General features: G+C 35.3%; 1 protein-coding gene across 1 annotated transcript in view; it reads right to left on the reverse strand.

Annotated features, from left to right (window-relative positions):
• Positions 1 to 955: 955 nt before the first annotated feature.
• Positions 956 to 19,326, reverse strand: part of TRIM33 (tripartite motif containing 33) — a 69,406-nt gene continuing 51,035 nt past the window's right edge. Inside the window, exons 14-20 of the mRNA XM_088153076.1 lie at positions 16,779 to 16,938; positions 15,967 to 16,313; positions 14,441 to 14,564; positions 8,567 to 8,641; positions 8,041 to 8,193; positions 5,926 to 5,976; positions 956 to 5,843 (exon numbers count right to left, since the gene is read on the reverse strand). Coding sequence (XP_088009202.1) covers positions 5,631 to 5,843; positions 5,926 to 5,976; positions 8,041 to 8,193; positions 8,567 to 8,641; positions 14,441 to 14,564; positions 15,967 to 16,313; positions 16,779 to 16,938 — 1,123 coding nt within the window. The 3' untranslated portion in view covers positions 956 to 5,630. The remainder of the gene's footprint in view (positions 5,844 to 5,925; positions 5,977 to 8,040; positions 8,194 to 8,566; positions 8,642 to 14,440; positions 14,565 to 15,966; positions 16,314 to 16,778; positions 16,939 to 19,326) is intronic.

Consider the following 19,326-nt stretch of genomic DNA (forward strand, 5'->3'; position numbering starts at 1 on the left):
TGAGGTTGAACTGAGACAATACAATAAGATGAAAGCACAAAAGCCAACACACAAGATAGCTAGGCTGAATACCACAGCAGAGAAGGGAGCAGATAGTCTGGCAAGACTAAGCCCTGTCCTTCATTCTCAAAGAGAAAATGGATTGGACTTGCCATCTGAGCAACTCATAGCACTATTTATTTGGCCCAGAGCCTTTTTCAAGGGTAACCAATTCAGCATGGTGGTCAGTCTGATAGTGAAGTTTGGATCTTCTATTTATCTATGGATTATAGATAGGAGCTAACTCTATGCAAAACCAATATTGTGCTCACTTCATAGTGACTGTGTATTCATTTATGGGAATGGACCTTCCAGACACAAACAAACAAAAAGATTTATGTCATGAGGTAACATGGTAAGGAAAAAAACTAATTTGCAAATCAAGCTTTTCACATTTCATTAAGCAGTGCTATAACATTGTTTAAGTTTCTTTGAATGTTTCCATTCTTATAATCTATAGCCTCTGTAGCAATAATTAAAAAAATCCACAAATGACCTTCCACATCAGCTCATCTATTTATACTCAAGTAGAAACAGGTGAACAAAACATAGGAGGAGGACAGTTAATATTGTAGAATACATTATGTTCAAAGTAGAAAGGTACCCTGAATAGAAAGATGGAAAATATGGGGTTTTTTTTAAATAACTGAGGCAATGTTGTCTCTTCAGTCTCATTCATTTGTAAAAGTGAAACACCATATTGTGTACAGTGAGGATTTTATTTCTGTATGCATGTTTAAATTGCTTTTTTAAAATGAATTTCATCCACCCATACAGAGACCCTGTAAAAGGCTCATGTTCTTAAGACACTGTGTAGATGCTGCCCAGATTTTTAAAATTTTCCCATGCTAATAATTTATCAAATAAACAGTATCAATAGGTCCAGGAAGGCCTTGAGTTTACAAAACAATACTCATTTGAAAAGTTCTTCCTTTTCTAATTTAATAGAAATAACCAAAACAAAATGGTTTTCAAAACAATGCTTTTTTAAAACTGTTCTAGTACAATTGCTACACCACATTCCAGAGCACTTAACAAGAAATATTTACAGGTTGCTAAATGTATTAAATAATCATGTAAAGAAAAATGCCTTTATTACACACCAGCCAAAAAACACAGGAACTGAACAATTAGAAACGTTAACTTGTTAAAAAATTAAATATTATTCAGAGAATACAATACCACAGAAACAGCACTTTTTTAAAAGAATCAGTAAAGTTAACTATGTGCAAAAAGTACCAGTTTTAATTACCAGAAAGAAAGAATACTGGGAATTTAACCCTTTGATTTGTATGTTTACATATAAAATTAAAACAGGCTTTCAATTGCACAAATCTTTATCGACCTGATATATACATGTTTAATGGCATTTTGAATTGAACAAACGCCCACATCGGCAGGCCTTTAACATGCATCACTTTCCATTTCAAAATTTATGTTCACACTAAGGGGAATGCTGAAACGTGTGAGATCTATAAAATTCTTTGAATTTGTTTGTACAAAGTCACAGATCATTTTAAAAGAAAACAGCAGCTCCCTACTTGAAAAAGAATTGAAAAGAGAAAGCTATATTTTATCATTGTCAATCAGCTACTAAATTAAAGATCAAAATAACTTCAATTTTCAAAACAATTTTAATTAGGGTGCATTTTAAAAGTAGAGTAGCAAATAGCCAGGGGTGAGGGGGTGGAGAGAGAAACATAAAAACCTACAGTGGGTGGAGTTACTGCACATGCACCATTGAAACAAAGAAGTGGTGGCCATATCCGAAATCACAATCTCATGAATTAGTTTGAAATAGGTCTATGTAAATTGTGGCATATAAAGTTTTTAAAAAAGTACCTCCATTATTTACTGAAACACCTACTTCTTAAAAAAATATGTTAACTTTCCCCAATTTTTAAAATAAAATGCCACACTATAACTGCACACTTTATTTGTTAAAAGCTAGACTTGGGTGATACACATACAAAAACCTTCCTATAAAACCACTATCCAAAGGAAATGGATTCCTGCCATGCTAAACAGGCAACAGACAAAGCAGTTTTATTGCTTTTTGCTAAGAAGAGGTGGAAAAAGAAAGAGAGAAAGCCTACATCCAGCACGTTACATTTTCAACTTCAAGATAGTGTTGCCATAACTTTCACGTAAATGGGACTGGCTAATAAAACTACATTATACAACAGAATGGCAAATTGGGGTGATTTGTTAAAAAATACTACTTTGATGCAGTGGCTTGCAGAAATGTTTATAAAACATTCTGCTTTTCTATCCAGTGTTGAGTACGCCGACAGTCAATGCCACCTCAAATATTATTAATGGGAATTTTTCTCATGAAAAAGGCTATCTACATTTTACAGCATACAGTATCTACTTTAAAAGCTAGGGGCAAAAACACCCTTTTTTGGATAGTAAATCAGCCTTAATAGTATATGATAGGACACTTAATTGCAGGGCACAGTTAAGTAAGACCTGAACATACTTAGCTGGTTAAACTAACACTAATCACTAGTAATTACAAGGCAGGGGACCTGCTGAGGTAATTGAGAAGTCCACAATCAGCACGCTGTACACTTGTTGTCCTTCCTGTTTCAAAGCAAACTGCCTTTTTCTTCTTTGGATTAACTTAAATGTTTGGAACCTATACAATGAGGAAAAGAGATTTGCTTTTGCTTTTTAACAAGAGTATTTGAAGTCATAGCCTAAGAGTCAAATTATATGACAGACAATTTTGGGACCACATCTGATATAAGTTACATTGTAATTTATGAAGCCCAGGTAAATCCATTTTACATGCAAGGAAAGCTCCACTATCCACTAGAAACCAGATACATAAAAAGAACATACTCCAATATAAAGCATGTTTTCAAACCCAGTATAGCCTAATAAATGCACAGGCATCCATGATCCGCCAAACACAGGCTTCTCTTCAACTGTACAGGTGGTAGAACAGTTATTTTGCAGTGTACTTCTTACCATCACTGGGTAAATTTCATCAAGACCACAAAGCGTTTCCATCTATGAATACATTCTTCAAGAACAGACTCTGCCAATTTGTAGAGTCTATGTAGAATGCTATTATCTATTATGTTTCAGATAGTAGATAATCAAATCAACGTGTCTCAAATTCTGGTTTTTCAAAAAATAAAAAGGCATTCATACAACTTGAGTACACTAAAATCTGAATATATTATTATTTACTTTTCCATTGCAGTTTCAAAGCTGGAAAAAAATCTAATTTAGCTCAACACCAATTCTCTTTTGCAGAAAAGTATCTGCATACATTTTACTTGAGTAACAGATCCATTATAAATTGAGATACGAAGAACTGCAGAATATACATAAGAAGTACTATTTCATCCAACTGTTATTTAGCATTTTGTTCTTGCATTTAATGCTTGTAATAAGTGCATGGATTGATATTTTGTGGGAACTTGTTGGATAGTCAACACACTGAGAGGGAATAAGCTCTTGTTCACCCTCATATTCTCAACTGAAAATAAAAAATGAAATTCAAACTAGGCTACACTGATTACCTGTATATAAGAACTCTCTAGCTGAATAATCTCATCTCTACATTTGGAGAAATAGATAATCAGTGATATTATATATAGAAAACAAAACACAGCCCAGTTAGAATGTTGCCTTTTATATATGGAAAGGACAGCCATGATCATGAAACTTTCTTCTTTCTTCTTCTCTGAACTGACTTCTGCTCTAAGTTTAATTTGGTCATAATATAGACTAATATATATTCATATAACAGACAATTTAGAATTACTTCATTTGTTAAATAAAACCTTTTGTGAAAATACTTAATAAATCCCTGGACTCTCTTGGATCCTTCCATTTTGAATATACTGCTAAAGATTATCTAAAAAAGTGAATTAAAGTCATAAATATCTTTAATCACTTTTCATGTTAGAGAATCATCCTGTCTGCCTCTTTATCTGTACAGGGAAAAGGAACTTGGGCATTTGAATCAAAACTCTTTTGGGAATCACTGGGAATACACTGTATAATAGAAACTATTCCACTCTACTGTATAGATCAATTCTTTATATACTGTGAACTATTGGCCATAATGAATTACACGCAATGTCACAGTAAAAGTTATATTTTGGTCACCTCAGTGTAGTTTGACTTTTTGAAACTGGCATAAAAATAAAATATTTTATACAAGGGTTTGAAATAGTTTTATAGTTCAATACAGACCTAAGCCAAGCAAATAAGGATTTTTACCTGTTCAACACTGAATTACAATAATGCAGATTTTTCTTCTCCTAAAGTTGCTATCAAGGCAGGTTGAAGAGCTTACTTATGCACAGATTACTGCATATTATTATTCACCTAGTTACCTGTCTGATATGCTGGTCCATTTTCTAGATTTAAGGATGGACAAGTAACTTAGCCTCAAAGGGCACATTATTCTCTTCAATATTTCATTTAAGCTGCTTCTGAAGAAAACTGAGTAGCTCTAACAAAATAACATATAACTTCAAATTATGAACAGTTTAAGAAATAAAGAGCATATTACAAATCTGTTCTTGATTAGGAACATTAGTAAGAATACATATTAGCTTAAAAACAGTCCAGCAAATGTTGCTGCCTGAAAGAATTTACAGTACCATTATTTACAAGTAAGACAGAGTGAATACAGGAAATTTTACACATTTGGTAGTTGACAAAGTTATAGTTTGCTGACAGCAGTCTATCAGAAACTGTTAGTAGGGAAGACTGGACAGTCACCAGTTATCAACATCATAGCCTAGTTCTGAAAGTACTAAAATCTATATAACCAGTTTTGCAGCCAACATCCTGCCTTATAAGGGGAGAAAAATAGGCGAAATACAAAAAGGGTGCTGAGGTGTACTGTGCATAGGACTTCCATTTAATATCATGAATCCTACTTAAAAGCATGAATTGCAACCAAAGTCAATAAAGCACATATGAAGAACTCGCACTCCTGCATTCTCCAATTCAAGATGATTTAATGATCATGTTATGATACCAATTCAAGATGATTTAATGATGTTATGATACTTCTATACATAGTAAAAGACTGTAGAACCTAGCTATTTGACCCAACAGAGTATGATACTTCCATTATCACTTAGATGAGATGCTGAATCTCAAAAAGAAAAAGGAAAAAAAATCACACTTGTGGTTGCATGAAAGTTGCTTAGAATTTAAACTGCAGCCCAGTATGAAAGTGAAATATGACTTGTCTTGGTCCAATCCCGCAGAAATAGTTATTAAGTAGTGACAAGAGTTCATTGTTCATACAAGTGTCATCATATAAAAACTTGCTTCTTATATGAATGTTGTTAATCTCAAACCTTTGTAAATGAAGGAGTGAAAGTGTGAAATAAAAATCCAGCACTAAAAAAAAATACACAAAACAGAAAAGCAGTAACAGAAGTTGAAAGCTTTTCCCCCCTAGACAAGAATGTTTCTGTACAAATGCTTTTTGTAATCTAATACTGTCTGAACACTATCCGTTCAATAAAATGGCCACTAAAGCCATGATAATATCCCAGGAACACTTAAATACTTTTTTCTTTACAATAGTTTGGGTCCATTTAATCAGTTTACTTTATATGCACCGGCCTTTCATCTGATTTTAGACGTTTTCTACGTGGCTGTATAAAATCTTCATCTGAATCATCGGTTATTTCAGCATCATCTTCTTCTTGCTCAAATTCAGGTAAAGGCTGGAAGATCCTGCCTGGATATATCTCTGTAAGTTTATCTTCAAAGTATAATGCAACTGCTTTCCCTGCCTGTGCTACTTCTGAATCAACCTGCAAAGTAAAAAAGATAGCAACATTCACCAATTGGTAATGCACATCTCTTCAGCAAGTGTGCATGGTCTGAAAAGCTTACCTTCAAATTAATCTCTTGTGTTTCTGCATAAACTTGAACAACTTTCATCATCTAAAAAGGATACCAGAGTCAAAAAAAAGGAAATTATAATCCCTTCTAAAGTTATGAGACTGTACAGGAATGGATGATTAAACTCAGCCATGATGGCAATTTATTTCTAAAAATCTGTGACACAGAGGTGACACTTCATAAGTCCCCATTGTTGAATTTTGGATATGTGATCCATTAACAAGTGATCAGTCCTGCAAAACTGATACCAAGCACAGAAATGCAAAGTTAAGCCTCACAGTAAATAGGGACAGTTGTGTTATAAATGGTCATAGTCATTTCTTCCATCAGGACTCCTCTGTCATTTCTTCTCAAGAAAGTGCTAACCCACTACCTTCCAGTTCAGATCTTCTTGTCATTATATAAATGTAACTACCACAGTAAGAGGACAATTATCTTTCCTAGTCTGTTCTGAAGTTCTAGCTGCATTTATCTGCCCATGAAATTTTCCTTTCACAATGAGTGCATTAACTTTTCTTAAAATCAATGTTATTTGAAAAATACAATTCTTTGGCCTCACCTATTATGATCAAGTTTAAAAAGTCAAGTTCCAGTTGCTTAGGATAACTCAATACTTTTAAAACTTTAGACTTTTACATTTCTGATATTTTACTATTAGAATTTTATTTGCAGATATTAATATCAAACAAGGACAAAGATTTTAATTCACTGCAGAACAAATGAAACTGCAGATTTTATGTCCTACAGAGAGTTCAGGATTATTTTTCAAGAGTCTCTAAGCATATTTAAATAAAACGTATTAACCAATGGGAGTTACTTCTGAGTGTTGTAAACAATAATGGTTTTAAAGTTAGCTAATATAGATATGAACTGGATCCAAGTCTTTCTACAGATGTTAACAGGTCTAACTTAAGTATGATTAAATCTGTACCAATTGTCTTAGGTGCCTATTAAATATTTCCTTTTCCACAAATATTGTGTATTAATTGAAGTTAAATGCCACATTTTTGATGTATGTGTAATAAAATATGTTTCAAAAACCACATATTATTTCAGAGCTCATTTTTATACCCACATTGCCATCTAGGTAATATTTTTTCTCTATATATTTAAAATTACCAATCATTAACATTTGATTTTATTTTAAGAGGACTTTGATATCTAAACTGTCTAAATTAGCAAGATAGACTTTCAAGTGTTGTAATAAGGAATCTAACTAAAATATGCAACCAAAACATGGAGCCCAACAGACTGCCTTGCAGAATGGTTTCCAGCCTTTTTAAAAGATGTTATTTAGGCAGACAGAAGATCCATCTGGTTCAGTGTCCAGTTTTAAACAACAGCTACTCAGTTGTCATTAGAAGGCCAGTATCCTCTTCCAGCTATTTCCATCACAATTTCTGCCCCATTACAGTTCATTTAGCTAATGATAGCCCAAGCCTTCCTGCATTTGTTTAAATCTTGATCTAAGATTTATTTTATTATATCAAAATCTTGATGTAATCTTAAGATTACAAATTTTCAAAACTGTTTACCATTTTGTATATGAGCAAAAAAGGCTCTAGATCTAAAGGTAATCTATGGACACACCATGTATTTAATCCACAAGTAAAATTATTTATTAATGGCCAATCTTGTTTTCCATTGCATTTAATGCCTTTTACATATCAATGAAATCATTCCCCCAAAGAGAATTTCTGGGCCAAATTTCTCATTTGAAGCTGCTTGCATTAGGTAAAAATGTGCTAATAAAAGGAAAATTTCCCCACAAAGAAGAAGAGGCCCGATGTGAAACAGCTTGTGCACATACATTAATGCAACCCAACATCTAATTGGTTCACCATTAAAATGAGTAAAGAAACTAGAAGAGCAAGCATGTTTTCAGGATCCAATTCACATTATTATTTCTCTATATAATAAGAGACCATAAGCCTGAAGCTCCATCTGTGCCCAGCCATATCTTTGTACAGCTCACACATGGGACACTAATCTACTTCCATCCCACACACAGAATTTGGAAACACTTGTGATTAATATCTGTGTGAAGATAGAGAGCAGGTCTTTTTCATCAGCCAAAACAATTCTACAGGTTGGAAGTTAACATACTTCATTAAACCTTTCACAGTTCTTGAAGATCAGCCGAACATCTGCCACAAAATCTTCAGGCGTCTGATAGTGTTGTGAATGTTTCTTCTGTAATTTTTTCTTTACTGTAGATAGATCCATGGGTTTCTTTATTATTTTATAGTAGTTTGGTATCTGTTCAGAAAAAAATGCAGTCAAGTTATAACAGAGAAAATTTAAGAAGCATGCTTTTATGGTAGAATTTTGTCTATGTGAAGCATTCTCATTTTTAAAATCAGACAGTCAAACTTTTTAAAAACTATTTGAAAAAATACAATAGAAAATGTGAAATTGTGATATTATTTTTAAATGTGGGGATTCAGGTCTATAGCTCCTTCAACTCTGATCCAAAGGATTTTGTGAACAGATACTAAGAAGTACAGACTGCAAAATAACATTCATAACATAATAGCAACTATGACAGTCAAATGCTAATCACCAATTTCAGATTCCTAAAAGTAAAATCTGCATTTTATAATCTCCAAGTAATATGTATGAAGTCACTCACCGAGACTGGAACTGGCTCTTGGAATTCAATACTCAGCTCATGGCAATATAGATAAAGTAGGAGGCGCTCACATTTCTTGCAGAGGAAAAACAAACTGAATTAATACTGCTTCATTCTTAAAAGACAGCATTTTTGTTAACTAGTTATATACTTATCCTGCAAATGTCAGAAAAATAACATTCTCAAAGCCTAATTCAGTCTGCAAATAAACCACCAGTATCTAGATTACTTGGAATAAACAGAGGGACATTCTGGTGCTTTTACTTTTTTTGTCAGGCAGTATGATAAACATGAATGGTGCATGTATAAGCTATTGCTGTTTCTGGCAGCAATACCACAAGTGAGGCAAGTTATAATCAGAGAGGTGCATCCACCCATATTCTGTTCTTTATAGTTTTTAGGTTATTAACACCAATAAATAGACCTTGGCTTCCTCTTGCTCCCTTCATAGGTCTGCTTATAAAGTAATTTTATTGGGCACTTCTGTTGCAAATGTTGCTGAGATGCTCCAGTTCACCTAATTGTGGAACACTTGCTGTCTTATTTTTTAAAAAATATATCTAAAGCAACTTTGTTTTGCTTAAAAGGGAAGACACAATGAGCAGTCAAGCAAGTTATAGGACACCCTTTCAATCAGTAATCATTTTTTTTCCACAAACCTGAGCATACTGCTTCTCTTATTCACATTTTTGTATTTTGCTCCATGCAAGATCTCACCCCGTGAGGTCAAAATGATCACAAGAATGGTGAGCAAAAATCCCAGAACCACACGGGGGGACCTAGTGAATGACCTGCAGAGAGCTGGGACCAAAGTAACAAAGCCTACCATCAGTAACACACTATGCCACCAGGGACTCAAATCCTGCAGTGCCAGACGTGTCCCCCTGCTTAAGCCAGTACATGTCCGGGCCCGTCTGAAGTCTGCTAGAGAGCATTTGGATGATCCAGAAAAAGATTGGGAGAATGTCATATGGTCAGATGAAACCAAAGTAGAATGTTTTGGTCTAAACTCAACTTGTCATGTTTGGAGGAGAGAGAATGCTGAGTTGCATCCAAAGAACACCATACCTACTGTGAAGCATAGGGGTGGAAACATCATGCTTTGGGGCTGTTTTTCTGCAAAGGGACCAGGACGACTGATCCGTGTAAAGGGAAGAATGAATGGGGCCATGTATCGTGAGATTTTGAGTGAACACCTCCTTCCATCAGCAAGGGCATTGAAGATGAAACGTGGCTGGGTCTTTCAGCATGACAATGATCCCAAACACACTGCCCGGGCAATGAAGGAGTGGCTTCGTAAGAAGCATTTCAAGGTCCTGGAGTGTCCTAGCCAGTCTCCAGATCTCAACCCCATGGAAAACCTTTGGAGGGAGTTGAAAGTCCCTGTTGCCCAGCAACAGCCCCAAAACATCACTGCTCTAGAGGAGATCTGCATGGAGGAATGGGCCAAAATACCAGCAATAGTGTGTGAAAACTTGTGAAGACTTACAGAAAACGTTTGACCTCTGTCATTGCCAACAAAGGATATATAACAAAGTATTGAGATGAACTTTTGATATTGACCAAATACTTATTTTCCACCATGATTTGCAAATAAATTCTTTAAAAATCAGACAATGTGATTTTCTGGATTTTTTTCCCCATTTTGTCCCTCATAGTTGAGGTATATCTATGATGAAAATTACAGGCCTCTCTCATCTTTTTAAGTGGGAGAATTTGCACAATTGGTAGCTGACTAAATACTTTTTTGCCCCACTGTATACATACAGTAGTCAGGACACAGGACATTGTATTCCCTGCTTCCCTAGAGAGAAAATGGCAACAATAGTGGTAGAATGACACCCCCAGCATTAATTTCATATCTCTCCCTGCTGACTGAAGCCATATAGGCCTCAACCTGCACTGCTTCAGCCACCATAGAATTGGGGAAGAATGCTGAAAATGTACCAACAGTTTTATCCACACATTCAACTGACATTTTCCGAACATCTTTTAGCAGCAATGGAACCATTTGTCCTTAGCTGCATTTAGAAGTGCCATATACCGGGCCACATACGACTAGTTAAGAACAACTAGGCACAGTTCCTCTGCCTTGCAGAGCATTTGCTTGTCACAGAGTATATTTAGAGATGAAGACTTAACTGATTTCTGATTGCTAGCTTGAGAGAGAAGTAAGGGTTCTCTCAGATCAATTCACAGGCTCATAACCTCTCTCTTGCAGCAGCAAAGAATGACTGGGCTGGAGTGAAGGGGAAGCAATATGCCAGTGCAAAGATTTGGTAGCCAAGGTTCTATTATCTTTTGTTGGGAAAGTGTAGGGAACCACAGGAGGTGATATTATGTCTGTAGAACTGAAATAAGCCTCTGAAGGGCTTGTTGCAGGTGCTCTCAAACTGAAGGGTGCAAGACCATGACAGTTACTTTGGCAAAACTCTGCTTTACATAGCTATAAACACTCAAGAACCAAGCAAATCTTGTTTCTAGTAAGTTGGATCATGGTAATTATCATGTCAGAGGTGAACAGGAATCTCAGTGAGGAAAAATATCCTAGTCCAAAAATGGTTCCAGGAATTATAGCAGATGTGATCCTATAATGGAGATGGAGATGTGCAAAAATATCCTGATCTCTTACAACCTAAATAACTAATACATGAAGTGCAACAGTAGAGCAAACACAGGGAATCCTTCCTAATTCCTTCTCTCAGACCTAGAAGGGATCTGTCAAGCTCCACACAGCATCATCCTGCAATTTTAATATGAAAAAACTTATTTAATTTGCCATTTGGTATAAAATCATGTCTAAGCTGATCTGAGGTAGAAAGAGCTGGGTAGGTAAAGCACACTTTTCCTAATCTAATACAATACAATACTCTGCGACAGCAGAGACAGCAAATGCCACTTTGGTTCAGCCAAGACAGCCGAAGGAGATATATCCTAATGATATGCAACTTTCTTACTTGAAGACCCCACATTGAGTACAATGTCAAATTCTGGTCCTCAAACTTAAGTAGTATCAGAAAAACTGGAATGAGTTTAGAAAAGGACAATAAAGAATTGGCATTGTAAACTAAAGGTATTGTAAACTAAGTCATATGAAAACAGACTGAGGGAACTGGTAAGTTTAACTTTTAGAAGAGAAAACTATGGAGAGTTATGATACCAAAAGAGTTGTCACACAGAAGGACACCATGACCTGTCCTCCCATCAAAAGTCAGAACGAGGAATTATCATCTTAAACTATAGAAGGCAGATGACAGTTGAATACAGTATTAGGAAAAACATCTTTAATGTTAAGAGCTAAGTAAAAAGAGAAACATTTGCATAGGGAGATGGTGGGCTTGTCACTGAATGTGTTTAAGTATAAGCTGATATACTTTAACCTGGATTCTGGCACTCAATAGATAGGTAGAATAGATGCTTAAATACCCCTTCCAACACTATGATCAGATCCATCTAGCATTTTAAAGAATGGATGTAGCTGGAACACTTGGGTGGATATGCATAGGTACTTCTGGCCACTACTGAATTTTTGGCATACTGGTTCAGAAACTGAATCCAGCACAATGGGAATCAAGAGTTTTTGAAAGAATGTTTTAATATCATGAATTCATTTTCCTTAAACAGAATCATCTGTATTTTTAGATAAATTCTGAATAGATTTGTTCACTTTCCTCATGCCTATTATTGACATTAGATACTGGTTCAAAACTTATAACAAAACTTTCTATTCATCCTCATCTGACCTATTCATAATGTTGGAAGCCTTTAGCATGTCCCCACTTTTCTGTATTAAAAATACTTAAGGCTTTTTCGTAATTCTTTGCCAAATTTTAATAGTTTTATCTGCTACCGTTTGTGAGAGAAACAAGTACCGTATTTTTCCGTCAATAAGATGCCCCCATGTACAAGACGACCCCCATTTTTCCAACCCAAAATTAATAAATCAATATTTTAAAGATAGTGCAGAACACATTTTTATTTAGTAATTAGTTAACATTTACCTGATACACTCGGTGGGAGGAGGTCCAAACTGTCTCTCTGCAGCTCTATTTCCATGCTCTTTTCCATAACTGATTACATTCAATCACGAGTGAAACTGCCGATACCTTGTCTCTGCAAACAGACTTCCTCTAATTGGTTTGTTCAGCATCAGCTGACATCAGTTACATAAGGCTCATGATTGGAGGAAGTCCGTTTGGGAGACAAGCTATTTCACTCATGATTGGAGGCTAGCCTGTCTGCAGAGACAAAGTATGGGCAGTTTTGCAACCGCACGGTTCTCTCCTCGGCTGACTTCCTTGAATAAGAGGCCCTTCAATTTTTAGCGTAAGGATTTTAGAAAAAAGTATCGTCTTATAGTCAGAAAAATACGGTATATCTTAAGCATACCCTTCAGCTGTCCCCATTCCCACAAAGTATGCTTAGTTAATTCCACTTCAGGTAATTTCATATAGCAAATTAAAGTACCACGGTTACTCAAAAAGAAGAAAGTCCTGAATCTAAGATGATCTAGCCCATGAAAAGGGAAAAGTAGACAGAACATTTATTCTATAAACATAGAAAAATCCTGCACAACATCCTACTCAACCTTGGTAATTTAGCTGAATCCAGTCCTGGAAATCCCACTCTCCAAATAAATGTGTGTATGACATGCACACACATGCATACACACCTCCCAGAAACCTCGTACCAAAAATGGGATAGGACAAAAAAAAACCCTGAATTAATAACTATGGTGATAATATCTCATTTATAAAATTATTTGATTTCTGCATCTGTATATACCAGTTCTTCTCTCTCACATGCAGAAATTCTCCCTTTGTTGTAACAGATATAGCAAAAAAAAGAAGAAAAAGACAGCATGCAGGAAGAAGAGAAAAGACCAAAAATAGCTCTAGTCTCGTTGACTTTAAAAACTTGACTCTTCCCTCAGGCCTAGGGCCAAGACGTTAATGGAGCCAGGTTCTGGTTTTTCCTTTGGTTGACTGAAATTTTTTACCAAGTTTCTTGGATTGTTCGCTTCTATTGTTTTTATATGTATGTTCCTGTTTTTAATCCTTGTTAGCCACCCAAAGTTACTTGACTCAGATGGGTGACCATATAAATTGGCATAACCAATAAAAAAATAATCAAAATAAATAATTAACAAAAATAAAATCTTGCACATTCCAGTTGCTATTTAAAAGTGCTTTTCTGTAGTCAAAAGCTGGTTCTAAGTTAGATCCATATTTTACAAGTACAACTGTCAGATAGTTTATCTTCATCATCCAAATTACATCATTGATAAGTAAGCACAAAACATTTAAGAAAACGTATGGCAAGCCCTCAGACTATGCTGTATTTTAAGTATTTTAATGGAAATTTATAATGTTAATTGTCAAATATTTATGATGAGTTATAGCACACTCTACTATAGCCATAAAGATTAAAATCAAGTGCAATTTAAAAACAGATCATTTCCAGTAATAATGATTGTGATGCCTAATATTTAGTGTAGATGTGGAAACTAAGGAAGAACAGACATAGGCCAGATCCATTACCAAAGCAACAAGGGGGAAAACATGGCTTAAGTCCAAAACAAGAAGGCATGCACAAAAGACTTAGGCAGACACCTCCCTAATTTACATGAGTTTTTGGCGGGGGGGGGGAGAGTAAAGCACAGATAGTCTTGCAAGATTCTGTTACTGTAGCCAATATTAATAAAGGTAGTTTTAGCCTTCACATGGAATTAGTTTCTTAATTTGGTTTACATAATGCGGCTGACAGTTGCTGACTATGTAGATAGAATCTAAATAAAGGAACATATAATACAGAAAAGGCAAGATCATTGGGTTAAATTGGTTTGACAAGATACCTGAAGTACAAGACACCTACCCTTTGGTCCACAGGACTCAATCCTTGCGCAGTTTTCCCCTTCTTACTGTGTTGCAAATTATCACAATCATATTCTACCTCAGGTTTGAGAAGATCTCGACAAAATGTACATATCCATTCTCCACTATAAAAGAAAAGAAATAATTCATCCAGAAATCTAGATAATGTATTATAAATCCCCTAAATATTTACAAATAGAAAATCCAATTTTTAAAACTCCAGTTAATAAAATCATGCATGCATACACACACACACACCCACACACGCACACAGGGATACAATGTATTCTATCATTTTTTTCTGAAAGCCTTTCTTTCTTTCAATCAGAATTTAAGATTTCCTCTCCCCAAAACTAGAATATTAAGAAATGGGAAAGGAAGTTTCAGAGATTCCAAAGGCCAGCAATGCTAGTTGAAGCCCATGAGAATCTATGATGGTATGTATCTAATGCAGACTGATTAAGACCTGATACAGATGCTGATTAAAGGTAGATCTCACTTAACAACTGTCCTGTTTAGCGACTGTTCAAAGTTATAACAGCACTGAAAAAGTAACTTTACAACTAGTCTTCACATTTTGAACCATCTCAGTGTCCCCACAGTCATGCGATCGACATTCAGGCACTTTGCAACCAGCGGATGTTCACGACTATCACAGCTACATGATCACCATTTAGGTGTTTCGCAACTGGCTTCCAACAAGCAGAGTCAATGGAGAAGCCAGCAATAAAACTTCAAGGCACAGTCACATCATGTCTCACTTAATGACCTGCAGTGACTCATTTAACTATGAATAGAAAGTGATGTTGTAAGTTCATCACACTCACGTGATGTTTCACTTAGCGACAGAGTTGCCAGTCCCAATTGTGTTCGCTAAACAAGGACTACCTGTATTATAATCAGTACTGGCCTTGCAAAAAGTTGAGGATTTTGTAGAAAAACTATAGAAATAAAATACAAATTATGTCCAACATTTTTTCCTAAAATAACTGAAACACAAATTCACCTCTCACAGGGTTTTTAGTTGCTTTAATGCCACAAGATTGTGCCTAACATACTGCAACCTATCATTTCTTTTTAACCAAGTGCCGTGCATATGTATGATTATGAGGACCAACTCTTCCCAAAGCATCTAAGAGGTGATAGAATACTTTGTTTCTTGTGCACTGTTTAATTTGAAACCAAGTATAATTGCTTCACACAGAACACTGGATGTTGGCCAGTAGCAAAATCTCCTGTAATGATTATGTAAGTATATAACTGCTACAGTGTAACTCACTGTAGGATAACAGTATTTATTTATTATGCATTTATTTTTAGGTCACTTTAAAACAACATAAAAAACCACTAATACTAATAATCAAAAGTCCTAATGCACCAAGAACACATCATTCCAATATAAAGAGTCACCACCCGCAGAGGGGCCATCTCCATCTCAATATTATACCTTTAATATTCATTATTATACCTTACTGCAAATAACCATACAAAGCTCTTGTGACGTGTAGCACAATAGTATTTTCATACCTTGGAAAGCTGAGAAGAGTGGGTACATGACATGTCAGATGGAAAACTTTAGGGCATTTTTCACAACATAATAGATCTCCCCCATTTTGGCACACAGCACACCAGTCTTCATTCGGATCATCATCTTTATTGTTGCCTTCTCCTCCAGCCCTAGCAGACCGGTGCATGAGGCTACGTACTGGAGACTTTCCATTTACAAGACCATGTCCAGATTGTTTACAGCTTTCATTCAATTCTGTTGGTTCAGTTTTTACATGGTTTTCTATATTTCCCAGTGCTTCTAACTCACTTTCCAGATGTAAACTTGTAGAAAGTGGTGGCGTCAAACTGCTCTCAGGACTGCTAAGCTAAAATAAAGGCACAAGTTGAAAGATTAAGAAACATTTCCTTGGATGTCCCTTCTTTTCCTGTTTATTTCAATAAGCTATCCTAAACATGAATAAGTATGGAGTTCAATGTTCTAGGATATACATCATGCTGCCAAGGTTTATCCATGGCTTATGAATAAACAACAATTGGCTCATATTAAGCCAAGAACCTTAGTTTGCACTTTGTCTTAGTTTGATTTGTGAACCAAATCAGCTTGGTTATCTAGTTATCTAGTCAAGGACAGGCTCAAAGAAAACAAAACATGGTACTAAAGTAGAATTAAGTTAAATATTTCTAGTGCTATAGTAACCTCTGGGGAAACAAAAGCTACTTATTTTTACATATAAAGATGTGTGTTTTGTGGAACATTACAAGTGTCTTAAATTCTTCCCACTGCTACCAATCCTGTGTCAGAATGGTCTTACACACAAATAGAATTTTACCATGCAGGCACTTCTCCTGCCATCTTCTGTTTTTTCTTGCTTCACAGGTCCTGAAAAACCACAAACCTCTTCTTCTGTGCCAGGCTCTTGCTTAACTTTTACATGGTCAGATTTGAAGCTAATATTGTTCTTCTCAACAGTTCTGCCTGATGAGCCACAACTGAAAAGTATACAAGTTAAACAAGTTAAATATCCTTCTGCTCAAATTCTGAGAAATGAACATTCTCTAGTCTAATAAAATTCTTCCTCCAAGTAGTGTATAAGGAACATCATTATGCAGTAACAAAATCAGCAGAAGTTACTCTGCAATTAAATTTTTTATTGTATTTGTGAAATTTGTTAGATTCTTCATTTTTAATGTATAAATGTATACATTTTAATTTTTTTTAATATATTAAAGCATGATTTCTACTTAATATGAAATCTGGTTTGTGGAATCCTGAAAATGACCACATCTAAAACAACTATTGAGAAAAAAACCTGCAATGTAAACATTCTGCATGGAATAGCAAAGTTTATTTCCAGCTCTATTTTATTTTGCCAATATCTTCAAATTGTTTTAGCAACAGAAAAAGTTTCAAAAGTAGATTATGTCACTGAACCTTTCATTTGTTGTTTTGTGTTTTAAAGTCAGGTTTATTTCAAAAAGTTTGTTTAAGCTGGTTCTTCTTCATGAAGGCATTCATCTATGTGATTAATTAAAATTCTTACAAAATTATTATTGGCAAAAAACCCACGGGGGACCCTAAGCAAAAGTTCCCAGAGAAAAGATGTTACACAGTTTCACATACAGTACTGTGCTAATTTCCAATTTAGATTCCAAATATCTTCACCTTCTCTTGATCTTTTAGTTCTCTGTAAATCAGAGGCAACAATGAAGACAATAATCACCACAGAAGCAGTCGCCCCCTTGCTATGTAGCAACTCCTATTTTTCATACATGAAAAAGTCACACATATTAACAGTGATGGGATAGCGGCACCGTGAAACCAAGGTGTTAAAATGCAGATGTAGAACACAGTACTGAAGGAACTCCAGCACTGGATTATAGGTTTGATAGTATAAAGCAGAAGGTCAGGAAGAGAGAAAACAAATGCAGATGCTTTTAAATGCATAGCCAAATAATAGTTCAGATTTACATGTACAAGCCTTGCATTTTCATGTTCCACCTTCTTTCTCCTCCCTCTGGAAGGGCCATAAGAGATCAAAAGCTTTAATTTCCTCTTTTAAACCAGAGTTCCTTGTTATACCTGAATACACTATGATCAAACCATCATTTGACTGAACAAATCATAGTTGAATTAACAAAAATATCCCCAAATTAAAATTTAATTAGGTAGTCTGGCTTAATAGCAAAGCTTCTGATCTTTTTGGGGAGGCATAAAAAGAAAGAGAAGGGGCAGTAGGAGGAGGTGCAGAAATCCAACATTAACACATATCAACATTAAATTAAAGTTGAATATATGTGCACAAGATTGGGTTTTACAAGAGAATAATTCATTTTAAATCAGGGGTTGATAACCTGTGGCCCCAAGACTGCATATAACTCCTGAACACCTTAGCCGCTTTGAATAAACAGCCCACCCACTGCGGGCTCTGGACACCTAAAAAAATGTTAAGTTCTCAAGCCATCAAAACATTACCTTTGCCTGTTTTAAATGAATTAAGTATTTAGCATTTATAACATAAGAAACTCTTATGTTCTGATAATGATTGAATCCCTTGGCTGATTTTTATTTCTAGTTCAACATTCACAATTTCAGGCTTTATAAGCCTGGCATGAGATTAATCAACAGAAAGATTAGAATTTAGAATAATGTATCCTTTTTTTTTTAACGATTTTTTATCCTGCCTTTCTTATTTTTATAAATAACTCAAGGTGCCAAACATACGTAATACTCCTTCTTCCTCCTATTTTCCCCACAACAACCCTGTGAGGTGAGTTGGGCTGAGAGAGTGATTGGCCCGAAGTCACCCAGCCAGCTTTTATGCCTAACACAGGACTAGAACTCACAGTCTCCTGTTTTCTAGTCTGGTACCTTAACCACTAGATCAAACTGTACAAAGTATAAACATATACTTAGTCCAGTCTTCTCCCAATCTCCAGAGAAAAAAAAAGATTGGGGCTGAAAGACTAAGGAAATGCAAGTGAGGACTATCTGTATATAAAAGGTCCGCAATACAAATGTTACCTTGGGAATCTTTCAAGCTACATAAATTATTACAATGACAATATCCAGGGATTTATCAAAACTAATCCTCTTATAATTTGAGCCATTCATGTGTGTGTGTGTGTGTGTGTGTGTATAAAACTGTATACTATTTTCCTTCATTTGGAGTATTTCAGCATAAGTCAGAGAATTATGAATACTTAAGGCAATCTCTGAGTCTAAAGCCTAAAGAAGACACCAATACAACATGATTCTGTGACTGGATACTAGAAAAAACACTCTTTCTCTGTCCATTAGACTGAGGCAACCCAGTGGAATAATAGTCCAATACGTTTATGGCTACAGGAAATAAAAAATGATAAGAATCCAGTTGGCAA

Source organism: Python bivittatus, unplaced genomic scaffold (genome assembly GCF_059951505.1).
Source record: "Python bivittatus isolate LINGU-HERP-01145 unplaced genomic scaffold, Pbiv_v1 ctg000700_np1212, whole genome shotgun sequence".
Classification (NCBI taxonomy): Eukaryota; Metazoa; Chordata; class Lepidosauria; order Squamata; family Pythonidae; genus Python; species Python bivittatus.